The sequence below is a fragment of the Oreochromis aureus genome, linkage group 13 (genome assembly GCF_013358895.1).
Source record: "Oreochromis aureus strain Israel breed Guangdong linkage group 13, ZZ_aureus, whole genome shotgun sequence".
Taxonomy (NCBI): Eukaryota; Metazoa; Chordata; class Actinopteri; order Cichliformes; family Cichlidae; genus Oreochromis; species Oreochromis aureus.
The window spans coordinates 14,156,206-14,176,589 of NC_052954.1; the positions used below are offsets into that span (position 1 = coordinate 14,156,206).

Here is a 20,384-nt window from a genome sequence, read left to right on the forward strand (position 1 = left end):
ACTAAAACACCCTTCAAATATAAGAACGTAAGATTGCCAACTAAGACATCAGTGTTGCCAGTACTGATGTCTTTCATTTGCTTAAAAAATGATGCCAAGTGACTAATATTTCCACTTCTATGTGCAGCTTCAAAAGTCAGAGGGATGGACGTTTTCGTAGGTTTGATATAATCGTACCATTTACAGTACAACAAATCAGTCTGCTGCAAAGCAGCATGTTTTAGCGTACTAATTCAAAAAGGACAATTTTTTAAGGACAAGCCCAAGAGATGCATTGTGACTTTAATTAAATAGTATAAAATCACTGTTTAATAGCTTGGTTTATCTTCCTCCAATGTTTCAAAGTTTTCAGTTTTACAATAAAAAAAATCTTTTTTTTTTGCATTTAATAACTGAAAAACTTCAGAATAAATAAATATAAATGTATTTTATTCTTTAAAATGATTACAGTGAGTAATGGAAAAGTAAATTTACAACAAAAGCACAAAGTATTTGGATCAAAATGATGCTTATTTTCAGCTTATAAGCTTAACATTTAGAAACTAAACATTGTGGTATTGTGCTGTCATACATGTACAGTTCACCCTGGCTAAATATTATGGGGCCAGGAGCTGTTAGGTGATTTTTTTTCCTACCTTGCAATAAGGCAAGACTGTACCAAGACTAGCTATTGGAGAAATATCTAGAAATGCACAGAGCTCCCCAAGTAAGTGGCTTACACAGAGGCCCAGTGCTTTGTTGTAAATTGCCTGCATTTCAGCTTATGCAAATATATCAGGTAAAAAAAACAGTGATGTGTTCTTCAGAAATGCTGCTATCCTTCTTAATGCGCCCCCCCCTCCCCCCTTCTATATATCCCCATGACAATCCATCAACAGAGATAAAACCCGACCATCTCCAGCTTCATTTTTCTCACTCACAGATATTTCCTTCAGCAGACCCGGGCTCTGTTGCGTCGCTATTCTGAGAACTAGCTCAGTTCATCTGTAGTGAAAGAAATTTCTTAGAAAGTATGTTTTTGTGGTTACATATTAAATCCCTTGGGCGTACACATTCATCCATCCCATTGCTTTGTCAGGTCAGTAGGAATAATGAGACTAGCTACAGTAACTAGACTTAGGTAGAGCAGTTCTGCTCCGATATAATATATGCAAACATGCCCCTTGAGTCTTCCTGCTCCCAATGCTGTCAATGAGCTCTGTGGGTCAGAACAGGATGAATATGTATGACAGAAGGAAAGGAGAAAAAAAAAAAACGATCCAAGCTGGATTTCTCTTCCTTTTAACGCACAAGTTAGGTTCACACGGAGTTCACCGGCAGAAATATGCCCCCAGCACAGCCCTACTTCCTCTGTTGATCCAAACACGGCCCGAAGAATGGAAGGTAGAACAGAACAAGCAAAGGAGGCGCAGGTTCACGGCGAGCTTATACTCAAACATATCATGGACAGAAGAATCCTTTTAGTGTTATCTCTGGCTGCAGATATGTTCGAGGTATAGGGCTGCATGAGAATCTATTAACACTTTCAGTGGATAACAAAAGACAGGGGTCTTATCAAGCAGCTAGAAGTGACACAGAATGCATTAACATTTATGGTGCTCTCTCCTCTGCTTTTGTGTCATCTCCAGAGTGCCCACTCCGTTCCTCTCTCCTTAATGCACTTCAGCACTTTGCTCATTCACCTCTTGCTGTGTGAACTGCTGCAGAAGAAAATAATGACCAAACAAAAATCCCTTATGCATGTTTTGCATAAGGAAGTAGCCCAATTTTCAAAAGGTGGAGGAGACATTACCCTTGTTCGCTCGAAACCTTAACATTAACGAGCACAAAACCAAAAGTCCATTTAAGCATCTTTAAGAGAGATTAATAACACGGAACTTTATCTGAGCCCCATGATGTGATTTAAAGTTTTAATGGGTGGGCATGCGAGCGGTTGCAAATGCATTATTTGGGGTAATGCTGATGTATGAATGCGTTCCAGTAAAATTGCAATAAATAACAAGCGCTGTTATTTGTTTTCAGCTCATGATGTATTTGTTTATGTCTTTAGCTTGTTGTTGATGTTTTATTTATCAGAACACAATGTGCGTTGCTCCCTCTAGTGGTACAAATCTCAAATTTTAATGAGCTTCCCCGAACTGTCAAATGCTATGTGTCAAAGTTTCTGCCCTACAAAGCTGCAACAGCTGTCGCCGCCCTCAGTGAAAGACAACCTATTCAAAGCCGAGCTACAGAAATAAAAACTGTGCCGAGATTCATTCTAACCGAGTTTTGACATATCAATCACTAGTTACATTACCCAGCACGGTTTACAAACCAGGAGAGTTTACAAAGCAAGTACACCAAGTTTCTAGCAAACGACGTGCTTCGTGAGGACACAAATATAGAACAGAAACAGGAAGCAATAATGAGCCTGAGACTGAACGCTGTGTGAAAGCAAGGGATAAAAATGGCGCTCCTGTTAATGATAACACCCACCTTTAAATGTCTAATACCAAGATTTTCTTGGCCGCGTTCAAATAGGTTAACAGATGGAATGAATTATCTGTCTAATACTGTGAAATGTGTACAGGGCTTTTTTATTTTTGCGTGACTCACACAAGGAAATGAAATGGTGAAAAACATCATCCAAATAGTATAGGGAGGCTTTAAAAAGAAAGCATGCCAACAAGTAATGATGGCTTTGTTCTTTTCAGACTTTCAAAAATAAGAACTAGAGGAATTTTAAGCTTTGAGAACAAGTAAAGGTGGAATCCTACCGTCATTACACAGCGGTCCTCCAAATGTCGTCATGCTGCAGTCACAGCTGAAGCCCTCCCACTGCTGAAGACACACACCTTGGTTGGCACATGAGTCCTCCTGGCAGGTAGTGCTGGGACCTGAATATGGAGACAAACAGCTATCTGGTGAGGACAATTTTTTTTAATACTAATAAATACCTATGGACTCTAGAGTGAAATTAAATATTAAAGCACACACAAAATAACATAGAATACTAGCTGTGTACAAACCCTGCGATAAAAGGCAGTGAACTCAACTGTATTCAGCAAACACGCACAACCAAAAATGATAAAAATGTAAATAATTTTAACGTTTGGGTTAGACTTCCATTAGTAATTTAATTATTTTATTCCATATAGTCACATTTAATGTATAACAGCAATTTATTCCTTTCAATTCTTTTGTTTTCTCCAAATCATCACCTGTCAATGAGCAGCCATGTGCTACACCTAACCATCGCGTGACTGTAGTCTGATAACCCACAATGCACAACATTTCCAGCTGTGAATGCCACCGCAGGGCAAGGATGCTCATTTCTTAAGGTGCAGAGGTCCGTGTACTTTTAAACTGCACTGTATTGGTGCTTCCTGTGAAAGTGTTTAATCTTCATGCTTATGGATTATTTCCATTTTACCACCGGTGTATTCATCCTCCAGAAGCATACAGCTGTGCAGCCTCTACAGACACTTTTTTCACAGCAGCCACTTTGACATGAAAGAGTAGGCAAACACAGGTGTTGGTAATCACATTAATTAAGCAATTAATTACCTAAAAAGAACAGAACCGTTATTCATGACATCAGCAGCACCTGTGTTTACCTGCTATGAAAAAAAAGGTCCATCGCGAGGCTATTATGTTTGCGTGACTCCCCGTTAGTACAATTCATGTTAAAATGTGAGTGTGAAGCCAAGTGTTTATTTTATGAGACATTGTAATTTCTAACAATCTGTATTTAGACTACGTTAGTCTAGCAAGTTTACACATTAACAGTATTATCAATGTCAGGATCTATATGTATGATTCGTGACATAGAATCGGAACAAAATGAGCACTTTTAAGTAGTGTAGTTATAATCAATGCACTGAGGAGGGCTATTTTTTGTTGCTGTTTTTTATTTATTTACTCATGAGAGATTGAAAAAAAGGAAAATTGCAGAATTGCGATCACATTCTTACACATTTTTTTTTTTAAACGTATTGGAGCCACAGTAGCTCTTTTTCAGATTCAAGAGTAGCTATGGTAACTGGTTAATAGTTTCAGCATTTGCTGTACCCTGCTCAAGGCTGAATAATGCAGGGGGGGAAAAGCAGAGGGCATTCAGCAACATGAAAAAAGAAATGAATTCCTGATTGTTTTGTCAAATATTTCTATGAATGCAAAAAAGTTCTTCTCGCTACATTGTACGTAATATATTATACTGCCTATTAAATCTTTTATAATATCCCTAATAAATCACATCTGCAATCCATCCTCATTTCTGACTCGCTTATGATTGAAGTAAACAGATGTGTTATGGCATACTTAGAATAATTTCAAACAATTACCATACAGAGTTATTCATCTTAAGAGTTCCAGTTCATCTGACTTCTGCTGATGTAGCAGAGCATGAATCCCAGCTGAGAAAACCGTGACGTTCATTTCTAACACTAATAAATGAATATGTATTAACATGTTTTATAAATAAAATCTGCTGAAATATTTGTGAGGGACCTTTTTATGGTAGATCCAGCAGATTTAGTGAGCTCGACCTTTTGGGAAGGTGTGATCCTGTTTGGAGTGCAATGATTTGTCTTTGTGAGTTTGCCTCTGTGGAGGCCCTCAAAAGACAACCTGGCTTCTTTTATCTAATTTGGGAGTGCAGAACTTCGCAGCGTTCCCTCATTTTATACACATAATGGTGCATTTATCTAGATTTTCTACGACTCTACATTCAAAGAATTGAGCAAAAGTCTCGAGCCACTCATTTCTAGATTTTTCTAGGAAAAAGTGATTTAATGAAACATATGCAAACATACCTGGAAATAAAGCATATAAGGCAAAAACATAAGTTGCACCATTCTAACAAACTTTAAAGTCGATATTTGGAACGACCACCTTTATTCTTCAGCACAGCCTGAACTCTTTTGGCAAGCTTTCATTTCATTTCTTTAAGCAGTCTTCATGAATAGTTCTCCAGGCTTCTTGAAGGACATTCAAAGCTCTTCTTTAGATGCTGGCTGCCTTTTATTTTGTTCTCTGTCGAGCTGATCCCACACTGCTTCAGTAATTCACTGGCAGTGTGTTTGGGATCATTGTCGTGTTGAAAAATGAAACTGTTGCCAGTCAGGCACTTTCCAAATGGCATTGAATGGTGGTTCAAAATCTCATGGTACTTTTCTGAGTTTCATTAGAATTTCATCAGTTTTGACTAAATCGCAAACACCACTGGCTGAAATGTAGCCCCAGAATATGACAAAACCTCCACCATGTTTTACAGATTGTTGCAGACACTCACTGTTGTATCTCTCTTCTGAACTCCTCCACATACCTAATGATGATGACATGAACCAAAAATGTCAAATTTGGATTCATCAGACCCATTGCCACTGATTCTCAGTCCTGTTTTTGTGTGAAATTCGGCAAACTTTTCTCCCTGTTTCCCTTCCTTAAGAATGGCTTCTTGACAGGTTCTACTCCACTGAAACCATTTCTGATCAGTCTTCAGTGAACAGTAGATGGATCAGCTGAAGGGTCAGATGTATATTTCATATCTTTGCTGGAGTTTCTTTACCTTTGTCAAATGGATATTTCTTTCAGACACTGTTCATCTACTATAAGGAGTTTTTTAGCCCTGACACTTCTTTTTTTGTCCTCCGCTTATCCAGTTTCCTCAACTTTTTTGACGACAAACTGCACACCATACTGAGATGTGATAGGTTTCGGCAAATAGCTCTTTAGGAATTTCCTTTGTTAGTGCAAAAATATCTTATCTTTGGTATTTTTAATAAGTGCAACTAGAGAAACAGGGAACAAATGATATGTTTTGGGATGCTAGTAATGAAGTGTCTAAAGATACAATTTAAAATTGGTTATTTGCTAAGTAGTCAGTTACGTGTAGACCAAACTAGACAACTGTATCATGCTTGAATGATTCATATGTCAGTGCAAAGTTGCTTAATAAACAAAAACGTCCTAAAAATGGTCTGAAAATGGGCAGCCAATGTCTAAAGAAAAATGTTGGAAGACCTTCAGAAAGCTTAGAGAAGTATTGCTTCAGATCACTGAAAAAATTCTAAGAAACACTGTCTCCATGGAAGAAGAAAATAAAGAAATGAGGGATGGCTGAAGAGTTTTGCACAGTTCGATGCCTCTCTTGAAAGGTTATCCCTGGAGTAGTGAAAACCTACCAAAACCCTAAAACAGTTTCAGCTAATATTAATAGCGCTTCATATACTTCAAAGTGTATTAGACTTTAGTTACTGGCCAGTGGTTCTGTTTGTTTCACGCCATATTTCACTGTTTATGTAAGTGTTAAATCTTGAAAGACTCAGTCCTGTTGCTTGGAACACCTCCTACTTACAAAATAGAAATAGAGTGCCAGAGACAGTGACAAAAATACAACAATAGGAAACACTGGGCTTAATAAAATTAATTATAGGTAAGACATTACAATGACCAGCTTTAAGATCAAAAGCTGAATATCTTAAGAGGAAATCCATGCAGGATACATTTTTGTTCTTCAAACCATTAAAAGGCATGCACAGAAATTCCCTTATATGTATATCAGGGAACATCAAAAACCCCACAGTGGGAATAAAAGTTCAAATAAACAACATCCAATATGCCAGTGCAAATCCACACATAAGCCCCATAGACTCTGATACAAGATTATAATGAGACTTGTATTCCTATGGGACTTAAGGCCATTCCATATAGTTGGTGGCTGAATGGCAACACTAGGCAGTCATCTTGTATTGAGACATGTGGAAATTGTGGAGGTAGAGATAGCGGATAGTTAGAGGGTAGATATGTTGTAGATGCACAAGGGGAGAGACATCAGACTCTTTATCAGACAGACAAAGCTATCTACCTTGCAAGTCAGCTTTCATCAATGCAACTTTTGTCAGCAAAATAATAGGAAAGGAAAAGGCAAAGTATACCAGCTGTTAGTAAAAGCAGCAAGATGTCAGAGATGGAGTAGCAAAAACACAGAGTGCTGAAGAAGGAAAGACGAAGGGAAGGATGTTTGTCTTCAGAAGGAGCCAGAGGTGGAAAAATTATACTGTATAATGAAGGCTAGGTTAAGCTAAACTGTTTAAAGCAACTTCTCCAAAAATGGCTTCAGCAGCATAAAGTAGTACCAAGAAATTGCTGCTATTAAAGGAAGCGGGCGTTCTTTTCAGGAAAATTTAGATAACTTGTTAAAAAAAACCACCCAGAATGTTTCATTATTCATTACTAACTTATAATATAAGTAGCTATATGTTATCCGGCGACTCCATCATCACAAACCAATAAACGTGTTAACATTTCCATTGAGAGTCTCAATTGACTCTGTGTGGGAGGAAAAAAAAAAGAAAACAACAAGTTTGACAGACCTGCGCGGAGAGATGAATTTGATTACATTTGTAATGTCAAAACACAAAAAGATCAGAAGCCGCACACTCGATAGAAAAAGAGTGGATGAATTGTGAAATTAAACTAAGTGACTGACGCCGGAAAATAAATCTAATATTGTCTCTGGATATGGTGCACATATTAGACTGGGCAAATGATATTTATGCATGCAACAAAGGATTCATACATAATTCAAAAGGATTGCTTCTGGCAAACTCTCAGATCCAGCAAGCATACATAGAGCAAAACAGAATGGGGGTAAAATGGGAAATAACACTCGCAGTACAAAAATGGCAGAGAGAATAAGCAGATTATGGCCAAGTGAAACAGAAATGATTGCCCGTGGAGGAGCGTCGGAGTTTGATGCATTCTAACAGAATACTAACACATTTAATGGATGTTAAATTATGTGCCACAGGTTGCCAGTGTGGGTGCCTCGGTGGGTGTGTTTCTCAACGAGTGCGTCTTCGTCTCGGACAAGTAGGAGAATGGGAATACTGAGCAGCTTTGCGTGGCGCTGCAATGACCCCTTTAGATGGTTTTGTGAAAATAAGGGGAAAAAGATTGAATAAAGAGGGAAAAAGAACAGAATTTATACCTGAGCTTGGACTGACTGAGCTTGACAGTGATTTATCATCATCGACCCACTACGTTCACTTATTGGGTTGACAGACTACTGACCTTCACATCCTCTCTCTATTTGTCCCACACAGTCCAGGGCATCTGACATCAAGTCTGGGAGCCGCCCGTTCAGATCTACTGATGCCAAACAACCTTGAAACCCCTCCTTGGCATGCACCAGTTTGGGCAGCTCCTTGTACATCTCCTTAGCCACCCCTCCAATATACAGGTTACCTGTAAGGACATGAGAAATATGACAATACTGACCCCTAGTGGACATAAAAAACATTATCAAATATTTTGGATGGCTTTTTTAGCAACAGTTGCGTGATTTATTTTATTCAAGTGAAAGAGTACATGAGGTTAATTATGTCTAGCTTTGGAAACCTTTTCTAATTGTCTTGATTTAAATGGTTTTTTGTGGGGGGCTTTTTTTTTTTGGTCATGTCCAAGCCAGACATTTGTCATCTTTCATGTTTGTGCTGTTTCATTAACAATTTCTGATAAGGAAAATTACAACACTCTTCAAGGTAGTACACCAATTACCCCAATGTCCTTACAAGATGTTTTATGTTATTAAATGATAATTCTTTAAAATAACTTTAATTCAAGGTTGGTCTGCTGAGCACAAATGGCCCCGTTTTTATGAACATATGCACATTGTTAATGGCAGCTGTAGAACAGATTAATGTGGAATTCTTGCTCAAGGGTACCTAAGTGGTGCTAATGAGTAAGAGCCAAGCATTGTTCCTACACACCCCTGCTGGGTTTACCCTGCTGGTGCAAACCTTCATTCACAAACCCAGGTCACTGCTGCCTCAATTTAATGTAAGAAATACACTGTAGTGCACTCTCAGGAAATAAGATACCCTTATCCTATTCTTAGATGTACAACAGGTTCTCACCAGGGAAGGGACGCTCTAAGGTGCTGTTGGTGTGCCCTTGAAAAGGCATTCCTATTGGTACCTATGTGGTCTCTGGGGATAATTTTCTACCTTAGTATAAGGAAAAGAGCCAATAACAGACATAAATAAGAAGTTAACTAGGGTTAATGCTTCATCTATTTCTATTTCATCTCTGCACCTGCATCCAACTTCAACCACCTCAGAACCATCCTCACAAAAATAGAAAATTGTAGCTGAGAGATGACACTGCTGTCCTTTGGACTAATGTATATTGAATAAAACTTATCATGTTATTAAAATGAAGAATAAAATATTAAAACATTACATTTTTACCCATATCCCCATTGCATTTGACCTGGTATTACATTGCAAATATTACCCTTTTTCATATATATACCCTTTTGGCTCTAAAAAGGCACACACAGTTACCCTGAGGTCCAATAATTAGCTTTAGAGGTGAAATTCATGGACTGTACCTGCAGGGATAGAAATGTATTTCGTTCTAGCCCTGTTGCAGAGAGTGTATGTGTACATACCCTTCAGGTCCAGGTTTTTGGCTCCTGTTGTTGTCTGCGTGGTAATCTTGGTGTCAATCTTGACAGTGTGGAGGTTGTTGGTGTCCCTGGAGATTATAACATTGTGCCAGTGGTTGTCGTTCAGGGGTTTGTTAGAGTTGCCTTTGATCAGGTGCGCTCCATTCCCCAGGTCAGACACATAGTGTAGGTAACTGGAGGAAGATATTTAAATATGAGCTAATATCAGATGTGTTCTACATGACTTGTACACAGCTTTGTCATCTTGTGCTTTACACAGACTGTTCATTAGACTAGACTGTAACATTAACAACATTGATACAAATAATTTTAAAAGCATATAAGTATACTTTATACTGAAACGTCGCTGTTGGTGGCCGTGCGTTTGAAAACATTAATATACAAGAGTTTGAAAAAGTGGAAGTAAATAATTGGCAGGTAGAATAAACAACAAAGGGCTATGAACAGCGCTGAACAATTCATCCTTAAATTATTTGCTTTACAGTCAATTTGAGATTTGCACGCTCGTTTTTAATTAAAATATATGGCGTCAATGTTTAGCACGCGGGAAAGCCTAACTTGCGGCATTACTTAAAAGAAGGTTATTCTATAGCTGCGTTTTGGCAATAAGTGTGCAGTCGATTCTCTTTTATGTTGGGTATTTGCTCTGCCTTCATGAAGATTAAAAAGAACAGTAATAGCCGACAGCTCTTTCAGTAAATATTCTGGCACAGAGGTGATAAGAGAAGAATTTGAAGTAAAGGCATAAAAAAAAGCTGTCAAGAATTCTTTTCTGTTTGGAAACTGTCTTGTGTAGGAAGGGGTGCATTATTAAAATCATAATCCATTTTTATGGAGATTACTGCCTAAATAAACATCACCTACACTAGTATAAAACTGGATAGGCACAGTTTAATGGTTTTTGCTGTCTGTATTTGCTGGACTTTACACCTGTTGGCAGGTAGGTCTGCCCTACAAATGTAAGCATGTGTAAAAAGGAGACTTTTATAACAACTGTTGCACTGACAGCAACAACAGCAAAGCAAAAATGTCAGGCTTTTTTTTTTTATGTGTCTGAGTGCAGGTTTGGTGTAAACCATCACAAAAAAACACCAGTGACATCAAACAGTCAAGTCTACTGGGTACAAAACAAGATATTATACAGGTAAAGCTTTCCTTTGACAGAACGAATGCTGCAAAGCGTCCACTTACCCTTTAACCAGCTCCACCACAATGAAGTCATTTCCATCGCCACTGTTATACAGGATGAGGCCGTCTGAGGAGGTGGTTTTGAACTGAAAAAAAAGGTGCATGGAGTAGTAGGCCTGCAGAGTAGTGAGAGTCACATAGCTGGAGCGTGACTTGAAGGTGACAGGGTCAGCAATGATGTTCTTGAAGCCAATCATGGCATTGAGCTCACAGTAATCAATGTCACCATTTTTACAGAGGTCTATGTAGGCCATGCCATTGAAGGAGAGGCTCTGGAGGTGGCCAATGAAGTTGGAGGGCACCATGGACATGAAGCGCTTCTCTGTCACAATGCCCGTCTCAATGTTATGGAACTCCAGCTGGGTGTGGTCACCTGCCATTTGACCTTTGATCGGCAGAAGTGGGGAAGGGGAGAGAGGGTGTTATTGGGGATATCTGACAGTTAAACGGCCGCTGCTTTGCAATTAAAGGATCCACTTTAAATCCTCTCTGAAAAGAAATTAAAGAATGGCTTCACAATTATTGTCTTTAAGGAAAAAAAAAAGTCCATCAGATGCCCTTTTCATGCAACCCCCAAGAGATTAGAGTCTTCTCCTGGGATCGAACCACTTGTTAGGTGGTGCGTAAATCATTTGTTTCAATTCAGTCATATTTCATTTATGTAGCACTAAAGAACAACAACAAGGTGAAAAAATAGAAAAAAAAATAGAAAGAAAAAAGAAAGAAAAATAGAGAAAATAGAGAAAACTCCAACAATGATATAACCATCTTTGAGCAAGCACTTTGGCGAAAGTGAGAAGGAAAAACTCCCTTTTAACAGGATGAAACCAGCAGAGGTATTTTTAACTGTACTGAACTGTTTATTTTAAAGTATTGTAGGACAGACGTGTTAAAAATTGTATTTTCATTTGCAAACAGCAACATTTTATCTTAAATGTTTAAAAAAAGGGTTTTATTCTATATAGAAAAATGATCAAACCCTTTTTCCTGATCAGCAAAGCATGTTATGGATTATTTAAGTTTACATATGCGAAAAACTACTACATTACGTCAAATAAAAAGAAGATGAGAGGTACCTTCCACAGGTGGAAGATCATCTACGGTCAGTTTCAAATTCTTGCCCCTCCTGAACACACGTACTGTGTGCCACTCATTATCGTTCAGATTCTGACCCGCAAAAATAGTCTCTGGACCTTTGCCTGCAGGACAGTCCAAACAGCGGTTAACACACACACATAATACAGACACACATACACACATCCATAACAGAGAGGTTGATAAAAGTAGAATAAGAAAGAGGGAGATCAAAAGGAAGAAAGTGTGAATGGATGAAGTAGTTGGACAGAGGAAGAAAACATTAAGGTAAACATAGTTAATGGTCCATAAAAACACATTTTGACTTGCATTTGCAGCACTGATCGCACCATTAGATAAGGCATCGAAATTCTGAATTCTCCCTGAACACTATTTTCTTTGAACCAATAGGAGGGAGGCAGTAATCAGATGCTGTAATATATTCACACTAAGTGTTTTCTGTGAATGCATAATGTGTGAGCTTTGAGTTAAATGAAGACACAAATATAACCTTTCTATACCACTGACGTCCTCTTTCTTTTGAGATTTTTTTTAATTCCTATCATGCCACTTGGTGGCAGCAAATAACTACAAAAAGGCTATGACTGGACAGGCACTTAACAACCCAGTATCACTCTCCATCTTGTTTACCTACAACAGTGCAGGCCAATATTTGATTTCCCCCATGTCCACCACATAAAATGAAATAGTGATGCAAAAAGAAACACCTGCATAATGGAAGTATTGTGGTTGGCGGTGAGCAGAGAAAAAAAGGAACAAATAAAAAACAAAACAACAAAACAGACCATTTTAGCCCTCGTGCTAATCGTACAAAAACAGGAAATACAGAATGTGCTTTTTATCAGCACCCTTTGAAATAATTGATGCTCTGGAAAATGGAGAAGGTTACTGAAACTGCACAGATGCCATTTAAAAAAGCTAATGAATCCACTTTATTAAATCAATAAATGCTGTTTCCCATAGTGCTGCAAATCTGCCTTGCAAGGATTTACACATTTGTGAAACTTGTATTTAACTGAATTTTGAAACGGAGAAATTGTATCACCTTCTTCCTTAAATACACAAGACTGTGAAAAAGTTTTGAGCCACCCATCATGTTAGTATATTTTGCTTCCAAGGAGCCAGACTTTCTTGTAATTGTTTAATGCAGTCTTGAGCAGTGGTTGTCCAGACTTTTTAAAGGTCTTTCCAAGTTTTTCTTTTGACATTGTCAATATCTTTTTTTTCAGTTCAGTCCGTGCGTCTTAACATTTTCTGAAGCCACTTAAAACTGAATTGTGAAACCAGCATCAAAAAGCCCCCCCAGCCCGAAAAAAAAGAAAAAAAAAGTATTGCAAAAACACAAAATTTGTTCCCATTTGTTTAACTGAATTTACCAAAAATGTCACAAATAAAACATTTTTGCGACAACAAGGTGATTCTTGAAAAGCTTTTTGCTGAAAACTCTCAGCATGGTGCGCAGTTCATCTTGAGAACACTGGACAAGTAAGGGATAAAAGGAAAAGTGTTAGACCTGAAAAATGATCTATAGCAGATCTGAAAAGAATTTCCGTAAGAAAAAAAATCCAGCAAAGACCTGACACAGGATCAGAGAGATGCATTTGGCCCTTCAATAGATAGATTTACTGTTCGTCAAATGCTCATCAGAAATGCACTCAGTGGAAGGGTGGCTGTCAAGAAGCCACTCTTAAGGAAAGGAAACAGGGAGAGAAGGCTGAGGTATGCCAAATTACTAATGAAAATGTCTTATGGAGTGATGAATCCACATTTGACACTTTTGGTTCAAATCAATATCATTATGTTTCTACAGTACAGTCATTTGTAAAACACAGTGGAGGCTTGGTCATAGCTTCAGCTGCATTTTAGCCAGTGGTGTTTTAGATAAGTACATTTTGATTCACTCTGCAATACCATCTTGAAAAGAACCTGATTGGCAATGACCTTTCAGCATGACAATAATCTTAAATACACTGCCAATGCAGTAAAAGCATATCTGGATAGGAAAACACACAGTGGAACACTATCAGTAATGGATTGGCCTCCCCAGAGCCCGGATTCAACATTGAATCACAGAACAGAACAAAAACGCAGCTAACATCTAAAGAAGAGCTTTGAATGTCCTTCAATAAGCCTGGAGAACATTTCTTGAAGTCTACTCAAAGAAATTACGAGAAAGCTTGCCTAAGAGAGTTCAGGTGATGTTGGATGATAGCAAATACTGACGTTCAAGCTTGCTAGAATTGTACAAACTCCACTTTATATTTCTATGTATGCTTGCTCATGTTTCAAAGTGATCGCACACTCCAAAAATATAAAGAAATGAGTGGCGACTAAAGATTTTAGCACAGTGCTGTATATAATTTTTAAGTGTTTGATGCCAGCGTCACATTTTAGAAATACTGGAGCAGGCACAAGCTACACCTAAAAAGGTTATTTCTATAACAACTAATGCAAATATGGACACACGACACCTTCAATCAGCCAAAGCTCACTTATGGTGGAGTGAGGTGAAGCTGTGTGATGAGTCCAATATTTTCCAAAATTATTTTTGAAAATCAGAAATGCCACATCTTCTGACTTCTGAGAGGAGCCACCCAGCTTATTAACAGAGGACAGCAGAAATGATACAGGGGTAAAATACACATTTATGAATGCAACATCCAGACTTTCCATCTATTAGAAACATCAGGTGCATGAAATTCTGTTTAAAACGTATATTTTACACATCTTCCTAAATGTCTTTAGAAACACGTTGCTTACTAATAATATCACTTGAACATTTTAAATATTCTGATTATTTTGTCATCCAGTCCTGAAATCAGCATATTATATGATAGCGTATCATATGTGTTATTGCTTGCAGTCATTAATGGGTTTGTAGAGAACCCCTGTGCCAGAAACTCAAGGAGAGATTAAGAATCAGAGCTAAAATCAGAGAAACTGCACCAAATCTCTGTGATCTTATCAGAAGAATAACAAGTCTCTCCAGGATACATTTCTCCATTAGGAAATTCCAACATTGGTCCAACTAGGGCAGCATATTATTTTTTCATACAGCCTTTCTTAGATCATCTTGAATTGCTATACAGCTCTGATGTTCCCCTGCCGGGCACACATAACCAAAAAAAGAGCCCAATGAGGTTGTGCCACAGTGACGGTATTAAAAGCCCTAGGCTCTGGACACCTTGCCTATACTGCTCGGTGCATTTCAGATGGGTTCCAGATTCATTCGCCTGAACCATTTATGGCTATTTATTTCCTACTTTTCTGCAATCTTCAAAGCTCCATTGCAATGCGTATGCAAATCTGAGGGTTCCAAAGTACTGGGACACACTCAATCCGAGACACAGTTCTGCTCTGTAAGCACCAAACACCAGGGCAGGATTGAGACCAGACGACCGGCGAGGGATTAAGGAGGAGAGATATGAAATAATGGGATGGAGTTGGACTTGAAAGCGTGCTTGATCTTTGCCTTCTATCATTCTGTTCTTGCTGCTCTCCAAGAAGAAAAGAAAGGCAAGAGGAAAAGAGGTCAGTCATATCAAGAAGCACAATCCTGCATAGCATTTACTACTGCTGGACCTGTTTTTTTCTGCCTTTAGTACAATCTGTGGTCCAAACCAACAGCTGCTGGCCAGACATTAAGGGGCTTTTAGTCCAGTCAGCGCTCTCTTGTGCCCTCACAGGCGGTGATCTATCTAAAGTGATGGATCTACAGTGATCTCTCCTTGCCTCACTGACTTTAGACCCAAGGGAACAGTGAAGAAGTGTGGCACAGGGCAGCATGAGAAGATGTGATTATCCAGTCAGTCAGCTCTGGCAAGCTGGATGACAGCTCGGACACTGGTGCTGCATGCCCCGACACTGTGACTCACATAGGTGGGGGGAAGAGGAAGTCACTGACCAAGCAGCAGGCCACTACACCGGATTACCATCAACAGATATATCAAAACCAGATCAACGCGACAGGGAAAGCTTTACCAGGATACCTCCCTACGGAACCTGCCATCTAACCAGCACTTTGCTGCAGTAACAACAATGCTGCTGTGAAAATACTTTTGTACAAGCAGAGGTGAAACATTATTAAAATGATAAATGATTTGTTTTCGAATTCATGTTAAACTGCTAAATACTGAAAGGCTCAAACTGCCACGACATTACTGAGACTAGCACTGTTTAGCAATAAATGACATGGATAATCATGTCATATTAAGTACTTCCTCCCATGACAGAAAAGTCCCTATTACACTGTTAATTTCAAAGGATACTAGTTATTTCCCTTAATTTAAGAAGCTATAGAATCCCGCAAGAACTTTATTAAAATTAGCTCCTTAATTTAAAGAATATTGCAACGAATAAATTAATAAAGATGTAAAGCTTGTTGCTTTTCTTAGAAAACACTACACTACGCACTCCAGTCATTTTATATAGCCCTCTTTTTATTTTCAGATGAATTCATTTACACTATTATTGTTCCCAAAGTCCTCCTGAACAGCTATGCCTTTACTTGTTGCCAGATTTATACCCCCTTTTACCTTTCTGAGCATAAAATATAAGTGAATATCATTAAACTCTAGTTGAAATTCCTACTCTTTATGGTAAGATGAGAGCTGAGCATTTATAATGAAGTAGTTTGATTACTGAATGTAGATGCCAGAAATTAGTGCGAGTCATTTGGCTGAGAAGGCAGGATGCATGCATGCATGCTGCCCTTAAATCGCTCTCCAACATATGATGACTTCAAACAAGAAAACAGGTGTCGCATCTGTATTTAAGAATCTCCTCCTTTACATCAAATAAGCCACAACAAAGACTAACGTATGGATAAGATTAATAACAAGAGGAAAAAGCACCTTGCAATGCGACTAAAGAAGATCAGAAGTGAATGACCACATTACGCTAAGGTGCCCTCATCACCATATCCTGGTCTAAACTGTGACTTTCCTGCAGTCCAAGCTAATAAATAATAGAAGAGCAGACTCACAGACCAAAAAAGCCAATCTGTCACAAGATATTTCTAGTTCATATTTTCATCTTGTTGTCACTCAGTGCCTGTTAATACTGTTTAAGTCAAAGTGGCAGTGTTTTCTTCAGACAGCTCTGGGCAGCCCCAGGGAGCCTAGGTCCCTAATTGACAGTGATGTGTTCTTTGAGTCGGTGTTGAAATTCTTCATCCACTAAGCTGACCGGAGCCGCAGCGCCTGACAAGACACATTAATTAACATAGAAAAAAAGGGGACAAAAATAACAAGCGAAAAAAAAAAATTGAATTAAATGCTAACTCTTCATAAGTGGAAACGCACTGGCTTAGCAAAGTTCTTTCCAAGAACTTCAATTAAACATTTTCCTGTGACACAATCAGGTCTGGCTCTATTAAAGGAAGGCTTGCTGTCCCCCGTCTTGTTCTTTTTCTTTTACTCAAACATTTTGCCTTCAGCATAACGTTACATTAACAAAATCAAACTACTTTTCTTTGAAGCTTAAGCACATTTACAGCTTATATGCCAATATAAGCATTGCTTTAATTTGCACATATGGCACCATTATTTTATAAAGAATAGGGAACATTAAAAAAAACCCAAATGAATTCAGATTAACACATTATTTATTTAGCTAACAACTACATTAACCATTTTACCTGCCATATGGCTCTTTACTTTCTAGCACTAAGCAGTTCCACAGTTTAAAGGATTATCCTTCCCTGCTCAATTTTACATGATGCATATAACTCAAAAGATTTGTACATTTACAATGTTAAAATAAATACACTGATAAATATTAATTTTGTTAAGAATGTGTTAAGAATATTTCAGACTGAGAGAAAAAGAGAAATAAATCCAAAACGCAAATATTAGCATAACAGCTGATGATTATGTCTTCGCACTAAACCAAAAATGACCTTTTAAAGCAGTGGATTGGGGGAATTAGAGCTTAGAGCTATTTATTTGCATACACAAACAAGGGATGCATTGAAGATGCACAAACAATGCTATTTAGCATTTAGAAAGGTGTTAAGAAGGGCTGGCTCACAGAAGCATGTCTAGAGGTCACATCATGTGATTCTGTGCGGAGGCGTTTTGTTGTGTAAGTCTCCAATTCTTCATCAGTCAATGACCTTCAGCTACTGTAACACACACACACACACACACACACACACACACACACACACACACACACACACACACACACACACAAACACAAACACACACAAAGAGACCTAACACTCTTGGTTTCAGAGAACAGTTTGTCCTTCTATACAGTATGTGGCAGTCTCCAGCACACTGTTATGGAGCTTAAACTTGCTCATTTCTGTTGTTATGTGCCAATACCGAGTGTCTGCCACTTCAGAATCATTAAACAGGAAAAAAAAAAGGTGTATTACGAGCCAGAGAAGTAATTATTAATTCATCACTGTTCCTGAATAATAAATGTCAAGGATATTTACCTCCCAAAATATTGCAATGTAACCTCTTTGTTCAAGCGCACACATACACAAACACGCACACACATCCAAAGTGAATCCCACAAACAAGATCTGCTCTCTCTCCCTCCCTCTTCATCCCCTTCTTTCTGCTCTGTGAGGCAGGTTAATGAGAATAATAAAATCACACTCTGTATTTCCTCTGTGCTTTGAATGGCCTCATCAATTTGCAACCGCCGTGAAACGCAGAAGAAGAAAGAAAAAAAGGAAAGCAAGGAGAAGACTGAGAAATCGTGCAAAATACCTGCCTTGTAGTTTATGTCAGTGAGTGAAAAGGTTCATTAATTAGAAACAACCCAGTGTGTAGAATCACAGCTGACTATTATATTTGGGTTTGTAATTAATTCAAGCCTCCCTCCATCCCTCCAGGAATTTCTTATTTTCCAACAGCTGGAATTTGGTATGATGACACACAATGTCAATGCAAGGGGCGAGTCAGATTTCAGTATGTTTTTTAACATCATAGCTACATTTTTTTTTAACAGTCGCAAAATATAAAGCAAGCATGGCTATAAACAACACTTCTAGGGACTGAAAGGACAGTTAAGAGTTAAGAGAAGAAGAAGAGAAAAGGTGAACAGTAACTTACTGGAGGTACAGTTAATCCTGATACAATCTAGATGGGGAAGAATAGATGAGAGATAAATTCATCTTTCAACGTTACAGCTGCAGACATCATTAAAGCATACAGTCCACCCCTCTGGGGACACACACACGGACACCGTCCTTCATCTGATGCTCTCAAATGTGATCTAATGCGCAGCAAACTTGTGAAAGTGCTGCAGTGTAGCCTTAATTTTCACCTAACCATTACAGTTGATGTTTAATTGTATGGCAGTGCTATGTTTATCCATGAGATATGTTTTACATACACCGAGATAAATTCTTTCTTTTTTTTAATATTAATTTCTTATGAGAGCGTCAGATTTTGGTCAGGGTCATGCAGGGCCAACTGGAAGGTATGCCAACTCTCTCCCCATCTGTCTCCTGTGCAAGACAACTTTAAAGCACTGTCCCTTTTTGCTACTTTGTTACATGACTTATCAATGTTACATCTTTAACTAATATCAATAAGCTAAATTGTACAATTCAAAATTAAATAGTATTCTTATTTCTCAAACAGCGGGGAAAAAACAGCCATTAATTATATGTACTCGAGTGCTTCCTAAGCTCAGTTTGAGATACTTTACTTTTGTATCCTGTTTCCCTACTTCAAAATATTCCACTTTTTAGTAAGCAAGTAAAATTAGCTCCACCTTAGCCAATATTATGATGCTGAATGATGTTGCACTAATGATAATAACACAATAAAATAACATCTATTCCACTAAGAGCCATTCAACATGTTTTTTTATTTCATGCACATTTTAGTGATAATAAAAATATAGTCATGTTATATAAAACCACCTTGTATCATATAAAGCAGATTCATTTCTACTCTATTATTCTATTCTCGTACTGTATATGCAATTCACAAGTTCATATTTCATGTGGTAGCATACTCAAAACGTCCATTCTGCATAAGCGCATTTTCCAAATAAATTAAATCTTCTTCACCGTATTGATTTTAGTATTTTAAATTGTTATGTGGATCATTTTAATTAAGTAAAATATCTATATGCTCTTCTTTAGTCTTAACTACACAGCTGTTTTCTTTGACGGTAGCAAAAAATGATTATCTTGATTCCACTGTGATAACTTAACTTGGCGTTCCTGCACTAAATACCCAGCTAATCTTACTCTACTCCCACTACTGTTTCTGAATTCTGCTTCACTTCTTTTCTTTCTTCAGGCTAAGTTTGTGTCGAGTTTTAAGAAAGGTGACCCAGATCGAACTCCCTCCCCTGCTTCCCATTTGGCCCTGCTTGTCATGTGTTGTCAACCGCAGCAGAAAAGTGGTCGCAAACAGCCAGAGACCAACACAAGCCTACCCTTACAGGGAATGCTCTGCTTTTTGAAGGAGGGACAAGGAAGACAGGCATCGAGGGCTGAACCTGACAGACAAACTAAAAAAAAAAACCTAAAATGTGTCAAAGATAATCCAAAAGAAAACAAAACTCCGTAGCCTGTTGTTTTCATCAGAGGGCATCTTTTTGTAGTCGCAGTAATATGACTTGTCAGCGCTGTCAGTGTGTGGCGCTGTTGTCTTCCATGGTGGGACAC

The 20,384-nt window shown here is 38.2% G+C and overlaps 1 protein-coding gene across 3 annotated transcripts in view; it reads right to left on the reverse strand.

Moving 5' to 3' along the window:
• LOC116314175 (neurexin-1a) overlaps positions 1–20,384 on the reverse strand; it is a 246,455-nt gene that overhangs the window by 118,515 nt on the left and 107,556 nt on the right. Inside the window, exons 10-15 of one of the 3 annotated variants that reach the window (XM_031732107.2) lie at positions 18,811–18,837; positions 11,722–11,844; positions 10,649–11,030; positions 9,440–9,630; positions 8,059–8,232; positions 2,760–2,879 (exon numbers count right to left, since the gene is read on the reverse strand). In XM_031732107.2, coding sequence (XP_031587967.2) covers positions 2,760–2,879; positions 8,059–8,232; positions 9,440–9,630; positions 10,649–11,030; positions 11,722–11,844; positions 18,811–18,837 — 1,017 coding nt within the window. Of the gene's footprint in view, positions 1–2,759; positions 2,880–3,203; positions 3,424–8,058; positions 8,233–9,439; positions 9,631–10,648; positions 11,031–11,721; positions 11,845–18,810; positions 18,838–20,384 lie in introns of those variants that run through there. The other 2 variants (XM_039622145.1, XM_039622146.1) reach the window with 2 other exon arrangements.